Consider the following 13,114-nt stretch of genomic DNA (forward strand, 5'->3'; position numbering starts at 1 on the left):
TGTGGCATATCTATAGCTTGCTGTAACTCTTGAGAGGCTGTGGGTGTCACAGTCTCCATGGGATGTATTATATCAATCTGTGGTGCTGCCACAGTCAAAAGGGTGTGGGAGCTTTGGTTCGTGGGCATCCAAGGGAGTCTCTATGGGAGCATTGGGGGCCTACGGTGGCTCCACACAGGCTGACAACCTAAGGTCCCTGATCACTCTCCACCATCCCATCTTTTTTCTCTTCAGCTCTAGGCAATCATGCCCCTATCTCTCATTAGCGGGCTCTCTGTGTCACTGGCACTATCTCCTCTTTCTAGCCTTGTGCCGTCTCTGGCACTCTGCATCACACCTCCTCTACATCTCGTGTCTAACACCTCCCTCATCCATGAAGGTCTGGCATTGGTATGTCCTGGGGCATTTTGCTGCAAGATGTCCAAGCAGCGCACTGACCAGGAAGGCCTGTATAAGAGATGGGCTAAATGAGAGTCCCCATGGATGGAGGGAATCCTAATAGTCCGAGGGAGTGTAGAGACTCTGTGGGTACTATCACTTGGACTGATGAGTATCTGTGTGGGCCTTCTAAGACTGTGTCAGCAAAAGTCCCATCCCTTTGTATGCCGTGGCCAAAAGCACTACAAATCTTGAAAAGGTATGGCATTAAATACTCATCAAGGCCAAGAAAAGAGATGGTGATGTTAGTGCCATGTCCAAGCAATGAGTAGTCCCATCTGTCCATCTGTCAAGTTATGCTACTAAGGTCTTGACATCAAGTAGGCTTGTAGCAAGCGCTATCTCCATCTGCTCAGGTGAACTGAACTGGAATCTGAAGCACCCCTTTCCCAAGGGCACTACTCGCACAAACCTGGCTGGGATGCTGATAAGAGCCGAGTGGATGGAGTCCTTATGAGTGTGAATGGCTAAACATGAACCTTCTAGTGCCATCACTCTGTCCCTAAGTGCTAGCTGTGTTTGAGTGCAGCAGATCAGTAGGAAGGCATCAGCTGAGCATGTGCAGAGGGCTGCACTGGAACCCTGTGGGGATAATGAAGGACCAGCTGCGATCTCCGGTGATATGCTAGCTCCATGTATCTGTGATGTGGGGTACGAAAGCTGCAACATGTCCATGGCAGGTTTCAAGCGTGGGGAAATACTATGTCTTGGGAGAGCTGGGAAGCAGCCCCCTTGATCAATTGAATGTTGACAGGTAAGTTCATTCTTATTATGCCAAATCATATCTAATGTTTTGTCTGTCCACAGCTTGTTTGAATATTGGACTTGGTTTTCAAGAAATGTATCTTTGATTTCCATGTTCAAGCTATATGGGTGGCTTCTCAACTGCCTATAACGACATGTCACAGATGGTAGCTCTTCAAAGTATTTATCATCACATACTTCAGGACCATACTGCTCCTCATTTGTAGAATTTTCCTGTTCATTGGTTGTCTCTTAGTTTGCCAATCATCTATTTGAAGTGGGGGCCAATAATTTGTGGCAGTAACAAACAGATGGTACTGATGGTGGTAATGGTGGTATTGGCATTGCATTCTTAGCAGTCAACTGATGTTGACGTGGTACAGACTTTAGTTTTGATCATTGTGAAGTTAGGGATGGTAATGGTGATTAGATTGCTAGTCGTTGTGGTGGTGGCAGTGGCAGCAGTGGTGGTGGTAGAGGTGGTAGAGGTGGTTGTAGTAGGGCCATGGTAATAGTAATAGTAACAGTAACAGTAACAGCAGCACTAGCATGGGCATTTTATCTGTTGCAGATCCCCAACAAAGCTTTTTTAACTCCCAAGAAAACTATTTGTTTAAAGTTTGATATTTTTCATTGATTTTCCTTTGTTGAACTCTGACAAACTTATATTTTTTCCTTCCAGGCCATGTGTGTGTGAGGGCATTTGATCGAAAAACAAGAGCTCCAAAACCACTTTTAGCCAGATTCCACTTTCCCATAAGTAAGCAACAGCAAAGCAAAAGAATGGCAAAGAAAAGCGAACAAATGATTGAACAGCTTCAGCTACATTCAACCAAAAATGCAGAGAGACTACAAATCCAGGGTGGCAGTTTGTGCAGTATGGTGTCTGAACCTGCAACAAGGATATGAGAAACGAAATGAACACTCTTCCATAGCCATCCTCCCAAATAAGGGCAGGCAAAACCTTGCCCACAAGGTAAATTGTGAAATGTTGCAGTTACGGAGAAATTATTGGATTGTATAAAGATGGAGCACAATGAAGAGCATGCTTTCATTCTTGGTTGATCCAATCTGGAGGAACTAAAAAGTTTCCCCTGATGTAAAGCAAAGGGCATGCTCACTTCTCGGTGGTCCATTTTGGAGGGAACAACAAAGCTCCTCTTTTGTACGCTTGGTGAAATGAGAATTTCCCTTGTATTCCTTGAGAAAGCTTCATCTATTGAGGATAGTGCTCCAAGGCTTCAAATGAAAACAGTAACTGCATTCTCTTCTATCTCAGGAAGGAAGGAAGATATGACATACAAAATTCTCACTGCAGAGTGCAATATTCAGTCTACGCCCTTTTGTAGTTTCTTCTGTCTATGATGTACAAAATTCTCACTGCTGGCTGCTATGTTCAGTCTATTCCCTTTGGTAGTTGCTTCTATTTACTTGTATTTTAGTGGAATTAGTCCACTCAAATCCTAATTATCAATACAAAACTAAAAGATAAGTTCTTTCGATAAAAACAATTCTTCAATCCTGTTGTGCACAGATTAAGCTTTTTAAGGTATAAATCTAGACATATTTTGAGAGTGAATACCTGGAATAATCAATCCATAATAAAACACAGAAAGTGAGGTCGATTTCATTCTTTGCATGGAGTCCTCCCCTTGTCTTGACCAGAGTGACTTCCCCTAAAAAGGGTGATTATAATAATTATTTGGAACATAAAATACAAGTCACAAGTGAACTATATGGCCAGCAAAGAAAGTCAAGAAACTACAACATACCAAGAAACCAAATCATCCTTGGGAAGAATGGCCACATACTATGTGATGCTAAATTGCCAATGGTGAAGACCTGTCAATATGACTACATACTTTGGATTGAGAATAAAAAATGAATGCATTCCGGATAGTCTAGTTATGCTAACAACCCCGAGACTTAACAAAAAGTGGAAAACAATCTTCACATGCAAGTACACAGAATCTGACAATTTGGGCTTTCCAAAAACTCAATCTCATGGATGCATGGTACCTTTGACTACATAACACCAAACTTGGAACAAGCTTTCCAAAAACCCAATCTTGTGGGCGTATGTTAGCTTCGATTGTATGATGCCAAACCTAAGGTAAAAGAGACCATATCCAGCAAGAGAGAAACTCATAACATGTCTCCAAACTTGCAATAAGAACCATTAGACTTAGTATTTGAAGAGGGATTATTAGGCTAGCCCACCATTACTATGGATTGCCACCAAGTTTTGCCTTTGTGAAGACCTTGAATGGAATTGCCTTTGTGTGCCAACCAATCATGATCCTTAAGAAGCAAAGGGTATATCTTATAAACTGATGCATGGTTAAACAAGTCATCCTTTAATTCTCCAATCCTTCCATGGGCTATCTAGATGTAAGTGGGGAAAGTGTTGCCAAACAAACAAGGGTGTTGAAATAGTTTACCATAAATTGCAGTATCCTTTGGCAACATGAAAAATCCTTCCAACTAACCAAACTGATATCGAGGTTTGCCACAAAAGCAAAAGTGTATCAACAATAGAAATCAGCCCAAGCTATTCCATTCTATTCAACATGGGCCTAGCTTGCTATTTTCCTACCCATGAGGCGATCATAGAAACGCCTTGCAATTCAACTTGAAGAGATTGTCACTTAGATGCCAACGAGACTTCTTAAGCACCACTTTTCATGAGTGGACTAAGTAAGTTGGTAGCATGAAAGATTTGAGACTAACGAGATTATCAACATTAAGAACATGCTACCATGTGGCATGAATTCTAGTGTTTCCATGCATGATACTCCCATCTTCAAGATAGAATCTTGCTATACAAACCCAAGGGTATTAAAAACATAGCTTCAAAAAATGGCCATAAAAGTGCTTTGGTTGGACAAGTTAGATGGTATGAACAAGAGGTTAATCTCTCTCTGCAATTTGAACCTACAACCAATTGGTTAACAGTCAACCACACTACCGTTGAGCTATCAGTTGTTTACCAAATAGAATTGCATGGTCATTAACGATGTTGTAGCTCAAGGGAGGACCCCTTCCCATTGCCAAGGAGATCCTTCCACCCATTAAGTTTTGGTTGGTAGATTTTAGAATGAATCTAGAATCCTTGTTCTCATTATTCATCTTCTAATTTGTGATACGAGCCATGAACACTGATGTAATTCATTTAAGGGTCTCGCCAAAGCTTCCCTTTCCGTGCTGTTATCATTTTCAGTAAGGTATATAATATGATTAATTCAATCAAATTGAAGGTTCTAGCAATACTTTCTAACGTGAACTGATTCTTTTATTTAAAATATTATGCTCAATAAGAATCTGTTTTTCTAGAGTTCCAAATGCTAGGTTCTTGGTCCATGAATTGGCATTCTCAGGTGCTATGGCCATAAAAGTGCTTTGGTTGGAAAAGTAAGCAATTTTGTTGTGTTTCACACACTAGACCAGTTCTTTTGACTTGGATGGCATCATATTTTGTCTAGGGACCTCCATTGTAGGCCAACTTTAGGGTAGATTTGCATTTATTACAAGGACTTGATTTTCAGGCACTCTTGGTCCTTTACTAGATTAGCTATGTTTATTGGTTGAAGCCCTATTTTGCTTTGCATTTATTGCTCCCTCTCTCTACTTGGCATGATGTATTCCTATATTAAAATTTCTTTGCTCTACATTCTTTTTGGTATATAGATACCATTCCAAAATTTCAAAGAAATGTCAAAATGCACAGAGTCATTCTAGAGCACGAATTGAATAGATTGTGTAATTTCCCACAAATTAGTGGTGGCAAGTAATATGAAATCATCGGTAACATGATTGTATGTTAAGATGGACATGAAAAGGCCATGCTTGTGATTTTCAATAGACAAATTTGTAAACAATACGTTTGGATATCCAATCAAGCAATATCTTAGATAAGACATTCATCCCAAAGAATAGGCTAAGTGTCCTATAATGGTGACTTTAGGTACTATGTCCCCTTAGCAACCCAAAGCCAACAAGACTCTTCTATGCAACTAATGAGAGAAGATTTATTTGCATTGATATGCAGCCCTGAAGCTAGTGCAAATATATATATATACGATTTACAAAGGTTGTCTTCGTTAGACTTCAAGAACATAAGTGTATCATTTGCAAAGGCTTGACCAACTAGTTGTTGCTATGAAGGGAGGGACAAGTCTACCACATCACCATTTGTAGCTAAATATGATAACATTGTTGGAATAAGATGTATTGCAAGATAAAAGCATAGAGGGCTTAGAGGGCATCCTTGTGTGATAAACTTGGAAAGAATTATTGGCTTTGTAATACCATCATTAAGCCAGACTCTTGATGAAGAGCCTTCTTTGATAGTATAAATCAAATTAGACAACTTGATACAAACCCCATCTTTACATTATAACAAGAAGATCTCAAACATATAGCACTGAGTGGTTACTCAAGGCACAAGATTAGAGTAGTGGCACACTTTGAGAGGAAGTGGCACATAGACCTAGACCCAGCCACTTGTCTTGTAGATGGAAGGAGACAGCGGCCATACCAAAAGAGGCCTCTATAGAGACTACACTCATATCCAAGAGAGGAGGTGTAGAAAGTGTAGGACCATTTCCTTGAAAAACCATGCTACATACCCTTTTGGGCTACACTACTAGGTTGGCGAGGATATAGATGAGTAGGATCAAGGCATAACTAACAGCCACCTCCCGTTGGCATAGAGAGGGAATCTTAAATGAGTTCCTATCATAGGCCATATGACAGCTTCAGACCTAGGAAGATCTCTCTCTTTGTATTACTTGTAGCTCATTGGAGTTTAGTTGTGAGTACTTGTCTTGGATATGGTAGAGACCTATGCCCAAGCCATCACCAAGATTCTTACCAAGGTTGTATGTATCTTGCCTTACACTTTGAAGCGCTACATTTACCATATTTGATAAACATGGATCATAAAGAAAAATATTGTCCTTGAATCCCTCCCCAACAAGCCACAAACCATGTAGACGCTTCGAGAGGTTTGACCTTGGCATCTATGCAACCTCCATGAAACTTATGGACTTGACCATAGTTGATCAGTGCAAAAGGAAAATATGCAACAAGAGATTGATGATATAAGGAGATTGTTGTTGCATAATGCAAGCATCATGGGATCTTGAATGGGCTCAGACACCAAATTAATATAGCGAAAAATATTAGATAATTCATATACTCTCCACATTAAAGTATGCATAGTCAATTGTCTATTCACAAGACTTGGTGTTGCAATTGGTTCTAGAGACCAAGCAAAAATTCCATTGGTTGACGAGCAAATGGAAATGTGTAGAGTAATGGATGACACTTACAGATTCATAGAGTAATTAAAGCCTGTGTATGAGCACACAATCTCCCCATCGATGAGAAGAATAACCATGACTTTGGACTTTGTTTGAACAATAGGGGTAGAATGTGGTTTAAGGACTAGATGCTAATTAGAAAACTTATCTCTCTAATCTCAAGGTCTTGTTCATCACACTGTTTGGCAAGGCCGTCATAAAAGTGTTTGTGAAAGGAATATGAGCAGTGCTATAGAATTATCAAGCATTGCATCGTTATCTTACTTAGAATAAGATCTTGTAGAAGAAAATTTGGCTTCCAAACTAGAAATTCTCCAATCATCAATCCTCTTGATAATCCAATATTGTTTAGGGTGATAGATGGTCGGGCATCATTGGATTCAATTTTCTATGAAAAGGATACTCCCTAGTCTCTTAGATGATTTATGTGTATATGCAACATTATTAGACCATGGGTTGTTATTTAGCTTTAGTTTGTTTTGGATTGGGTACCTCTAATTTTTCTGAATTCTGGAATTGGTATTAAGGTAACAAGCCATGAGTGTTGAAGCATCCACCCCTTCTCCAAGAGCTATCAAAGTCGATACATTCTTGGAGGAAGTTATACATCTCATCGTTCTTCTTATGGAAGCTCTAGGTGACTCACTTAGAAGAGCCATCATTAACGTGCGTGCAGGAGTAAAAATAGTCAATTAATCAATAGTAGAAGCATGGAGGAGTCTATCCACTAATGTAAATAGGCAAGATGAGAGAGGGAGTGAAGTGATTAAGAGCACACACACACAATGGAGACTCGAGCGCAAAGAGAAGAAGGACTGAAAACTTGGCTAGTTAAATGCTATTAACGTTATCACAATAGATGATAACCTTCTTGTCCACCTATAGCCCCAAATAATCAAGTAGCTTGAAAACTACCCCACATGCTACAACCATAGCACCCCTATACTCTACCTTAGTACTAGATAGTGTGAATGTAGGTTGTTTCTTACTACGCCAAGTAATAGCATTGCTCCCGAAGGAAAACATAGATTCACAACCAAACCTTCTATTTAAAGCCCAATTTGCATTTGCCTCTATTAGCTCATTTAAACATACTTGGTAAACCTACTTAGTAGTAGAATCCTCTTCAAAATCACTAGAACTTGAGGTTACAACATCTAAGGTTCCCTCGACAAGTGCCTCCCACTCTATAGTAGGAGGTAATACCCTTTCATCCAATGGGTACTTAGGGTATACATTCAAAATTATTCTCTTTAAACCATGCCCAAAAATCAGTCAACTAGCTTAGATATTCACCAAAAAATCAAAATGCAATATCCATGGATGTTGATAGCTTGGCCTCTAAGCAAATTAGATAATACAAGAGTTAATATCTTAGTATCCTCCTTTTCTTTCAATTTTTGTTTTCTTTTAACCACAGGCTTCTCTAAAACACCATCATTTTTAAGAGGACCTACTTGGTCATCCACCACCTTCTTATCATCCCTACTAGGTTTAGGGTTAACTTTACTTGTACTAGGGTCATCTTTCTAATAATCTTTCACGTTCCAACCCCTAGTCGTATAAAATACCACCTTCTCATAGAGAATGTAAAGCTTGAATCCAAATGTGGCTTCCGTGGAAGCAATATTTCTATATGTAGTGTTGTCCTCAATCACACTACCCTAATGCGCATTAAGCTTAGTATTGACCTCAATACAATTAGCCATACCATACTTTTTCAAGATATCTAAAGCATATTGTCTTTGTGACAACCATGTACCTCTAGAGTCTTGATTATCTCTATGCCAAGAAAATAGCACAACGCCCCCAAATCCTTCATTTCAAACTCAATCTTGAGAAGACTCTTCACATGGTCAATCTTTGTCTCGCTATCACCCAAGTTATCTATATATATAGTGATGATGGCAATGCCCACATCACCCTCACATACATAAAGTGAGTGATTAGCCTATGCTATGTAGAATCCAATGCTAACAAGATATTTTGTCATTCTATCACATCATGCCCTAGATGCTTGCTTCATTCCATATAAGACCTTACAAAGCCTGCATACATAATCAAGATAAGTATCATCCATATAACCACATGGTTACTCAACATAAACTTCTTCTTGCAACTCCCCATGCAAAATGGCATTTTTAACATCCATCTAATGCATGATCCAATCCTTTGATGCAACCACTATTATGAAAATCCTCACAGTATCCATTTTAGGTATTGAAGCAAAGATGTCCGCATAATTAATACCAAGATTCTACGCATATCCCCCTCAAACCATAAGTCTACTCAACAAATCCATCAAACTTATGCTTCACTTTGTAAACCCATTAATAGCTAATAACTTTCTTGCCTTCTAGTAAAGGCACCAAATCCCATGTGTCATTTTCCTTAAGTGTAGCCATTTATTCATCCATAGCATTATCCCAATAATCATTACCCCCAATGTATCCTCAAAGCTACTAGGATCTATATTCTACACAATCTTAGCCATATATGCATAGTGATGAGCTACATAGCTATCATATCCCAAACACTGCATGGGCTCCCTTACTCTTGTTAACTTACATGGACCTGGATCAATTATAGGTGCGTGAGCATCCTCTTGCATCCTGCCTCACACCAGGTGTCTTAATAGATGGAATCCCAGACTTTTCATCCAAGCTTTCCTAGACCATCTGAATCTACATCAACATGAGAGAATCTTGATGATACATCATTCATTATAGATGAGTTCCCAATCTTCTCCTTGCCTTTCCTTGACACTTGTGATGTACTTGATGGAATAATTTGTGACCATAATCTACCATTCCAAGGTTTATCGAAAGACCCATGACTAGGCGACTCCTATGGCCCACTCAATTTTTTTCATTTTTGACCTATTTTTTCTATAGCCATGCTATCATACACATTAGTCCCAACTATATTCTACACATTGGTATACTAGCTACTCATTTCATTAAAGGCAATATCCATGCTAACTCTAGCTTACGTGTGACATGGTCATAACATCTGTATCCCTTCTACTAAAGAGAATATCCGACAAATACACATTTTTCTACTTTGTAATCCAATGTACTACACAAATCATCAAGAATATGCACATAAGCAATACATCCGCATACTTTTAAGTAGGAAAATTTTGGCTTTTTACTTACACACTTCTCCTAAGGTGTCATACCATGCACAATAACTATTGATGTCATGTTCATAATATATATGGTAGTCGCAACTACTTCAACCCAATAATAGTAAGGCAAGTTTCTTTCATCCATCAATGCTTATTTTTTTGCTCTACAACTCCATTCATTTTTCTATAAGAAATCAAAAAACTCATTAGAGAAATACTCTCCCCCTCCATTCAACCTTAGGCATTTAATATGTAACCATATCTTCTTCTGAACCAAAGCTTTAAATCTTTTAAAGTCAGTGAATATCTTACTTTTCTCATGCATAAAATAAACCCCCCTACTTTTTGAGTATGTTTATCAATGATAGAGATATAATGCTTGCAAAACCACTCATAGTTGCAATCTTTCTAGGATCTTACATATCAAAATGTATCGACTCAAGTGGATTCTTACTATACATGCTTTTTATGTGGAAATGCATGCCTTGGCTACTTTCCAAATTGATATGTTGTATATAGAAGTTTATGTGTCCCATCAACTCTAAACTTTGGTAAGCCATCCGCAATTTGTTTTGATTGCATATTGTTCAAAGGTTACACATTTACATGACAAATCTGCTTATGCTAAATTTCAATGTTAACCACAACACCTCATCCTTGTCCAAATATGGTAGCATCCATTTTAGGCAGACATACATTGAGAGAAAACGATTTTCCAACACGCTTACCTTTTCAATCAACTTGTAACCATTTCCAAGATCCTCTACATATCAACCATCAAATGTGAACCGAAAACTTACAATCCCTATTCCAAAATCTAACCAATAGAAACTAGGTTTTTAGTTATCAACCAAATACTTTGTTTTACCTCGTGCATACTGAACGTTGCATTTTCAATATGAGTGATGGGACGGGTTGTATCCCTGTCTCTAAATAGTCTAGAGACTTTGGATTGTTCATCTCTCTAATTCACTCTCCGTGAGAAGTTTTGTGATTAGAGATACTTGAGTCTACATACCATACATAATTCTAAAATGACCCATCAATAGTCATCATACCATAAAATGCTACATGATAAAGAGCTCCTTAGTTCACTCGTTATTGTTTTTGCTAGTGGAATCATAATTACCTTGTTGCTTTTCTCCATTTCTCATTTCAACCTTCTTTTTGAAACAATTACTAGAAATATTACCTTAGTTCACTTGTTATTGTTTTTGCTAGTGGAATCATAATTACCTTGTTGCTTTTCTCCATTTCTAATTTCATCCTTCTTTTTTAAACAATTATTAGAAATATATCCTTTCTCACTATAATGCAATCATTCCCCATTATCATCATAATTTTTTGCTATCAATTAAAATCTATAACTTGTCCTCTTCGGCTTCCCCTTCATGGGGATTTTCCTTCCCTATTTTGATATGCACCATAACTTTGACCATGACCACCACCTTGGCCTTGTCCATGACCTCTACCTCTGCTAGTAGAGTAAAACACATGCTAAGACTTGCTCTTACTTTGAGAAGAAGAGGAATACAAGCCAAGGTTCTTCTCCTCAAGTATCAATGTGGAAATCAGATGTGCAAAGTCAAGGATAGTATCCTTGGTATTGATAGATGGCTTGAAGCTCTTGTAATCATCTCTAAGTCAGCTAAACATTCTTGGAACATCATCATCAACAACAACTACACTAATAGATCCAAGAGCTTCCACAATCCTCTTAATCTTTAATGCATAGTCATTTATTGATAGATTTTATCATTTAGAGCTTTTTGCCCTTTGTATTTACTTCAAACAACCTTACCAAATCCTTCTAACAAATAGTGGGGGTTTTGGATTCTTGCAAGTAGCCCATTTTACTATCTGCTACTATGACATCACTTTACTCTGTGGCTACTCCACTTCTTTCTTAGCCTTTATCTACTTTGTAATGTAAAATATTACACGGCGCAGCGAACAGAATCTGAGAAAGAGATAGAGAGTACACAACAGATAAGAGGAGAATCAGTAAAATTCTTTAACTCCAAACAACTGATACAAAGATGGCTCTGTCCACCCGTGCGCTTCCACTGTGTGAAGCTTAGATGGCGATCTAGACAGAAGATAGGTGAAGAGCTTAAGGCTAGCTGGAACAACAACTCTGACTGGGTGAAAGATGAGTGTAAGATGGCTGCGAAGGGGTTTAGCTTTTATAGCCCGCGAAGGTCGTTAGGTCGGCCTGCTGACCGACCTACCATATGAGCCTCCACTAGTCGGCCAGGGAATATTCCAGGGAATATTCCCTTTACCATCGGGCCGGGGGCGCTGCCCCCGGACCCCCGCCAGGGGGGCCGCTGGCCCCCCTGGGACCCCCCAGCCAGGGGCCGCTTCCGCGGCCCCCGGACCCCACAATAGGGGCCCCTTTTAACTCCCTTACCACGCAACTCAATGCAATGTGCCTCGAGTTGCTACCAGCTTAACCACTCCATCTAACCCAAAGATTAGACCCACAACAGTCACCTTTTTGCCATCCGGTCACATAGACCTCATCTGATATACAAGTCAGGACTCAACCAATGTCCGGGCTCACATTTGGCTTCTCCTCATAATGGGGGCCTTACAACTTTGAGCACCATGGATCATTGGTAGCACCTAATGAGGGTGGGGCATTGATCATATCTAACATGTAATACCTTTTCACTAAGGGACTTTGAGTGCCACTAACATGTCTCCTTCAATGTAGTTCTAGAGGCCTTTACTCTTCAAGAAATTTGTCATCCTAAACTTCCATGTAGAATAATTATTCTTATCAAGCTTCTCACTAACAATTCGATAAGACGAAAAACCTTGCAAAATCTACAATTTGCAACTAAGCTAATACCAAGTGTACTACAATAGAGAACCATAGTCTTTTTCATTCACTACACAACAATGATTGCAATTTGCAACCTATATACAAATGCCCTTTATGTTTGCAACCTAGCAAACACTTGAAACCTTATAGATCCAAAATTCATAACCTCTATATCTGTAAATGGCAAACATAGTCAAATCTACAGTATACCTACTTTTGACCAACTTCAAGCACTAGAATGGAGGCAAAAACAACCTCAAATGGCAAAAATCGATGTGGGATAGTTTTAAAGGGTTGTATCTATAGTATATACACTACTCTTCAAGCTCACCAAGTCTCATTATGATCCAAAGCTTTAGCCCTAGCAACCTCGAGAGCCTCTTGTGGCTATATTCTAAGGTAAATTAAATAAGATGGAAGAGCTTTTCACTCATTTCTTGCTTTCTTGCTTTGATGCTCTATCGCCTTCATCTTAGCCTTTGATTGAGCTCCTCACAACCATAGGGTTGCTCTAATGACATGTACAAAGACAAGAGGAGAGAGGTGAAGCGACCAGGAGCACGCACATACAATGGAGACTTGAGCACATAGAGAAGTACAAGTGAATCCTTCTTCTTCTTCTTCTTCTTCTTTGTCTTTCATATAAAA

General features: G+C 39.1%; 1 protein-coding gene across 3 annotated transcripts in view; it reads left to right on the plus strand.

The window, feature by feature from the left end:
* Positions 1–2,663, plus strand: part of LOC148028522 (DNA glycosylase/AP lyase ROS1-like) — a 303,662-nt gene extending 300,999 nt beyond the window's left edge. For all 3 annotated transcript variants that reach the window (XM_087688800.1, XM_087688801.1, XM_087688802.1), the window contains one exon: positions 1,865–2,663. In XM_087688800.1, coding sequence (XP_087544926.1) covers positions 1,865–2,091 — 227 coding nt within the window. In that variant the 3' untranslated portion in view covers positions 2,092–2,663. The remainder of the gene's footprint in view (positions 1–1,864) is intronic.
* The last annotated feature ends 10,451 nt before the right edge of the window (positions 2,664–13,114 follow it).

The sequence above is a fragment of the Lygodium microphyllum genome, chromosome 11 (genome assembly GCF_053477565.2).
Source record: "Lygodium microphyllum isolate KBCC chromosome 11, Lygodium_microphyllum_v1.1.10, whole genome shotgun sequence".
NCBI classification, from domain to species: Eukaryota; Viridiplantae; Streptophyta; class Polypodiopsida; order Schizaeales; family Lygodiaceae; genus Lygodium; species Lygodium microphyllum.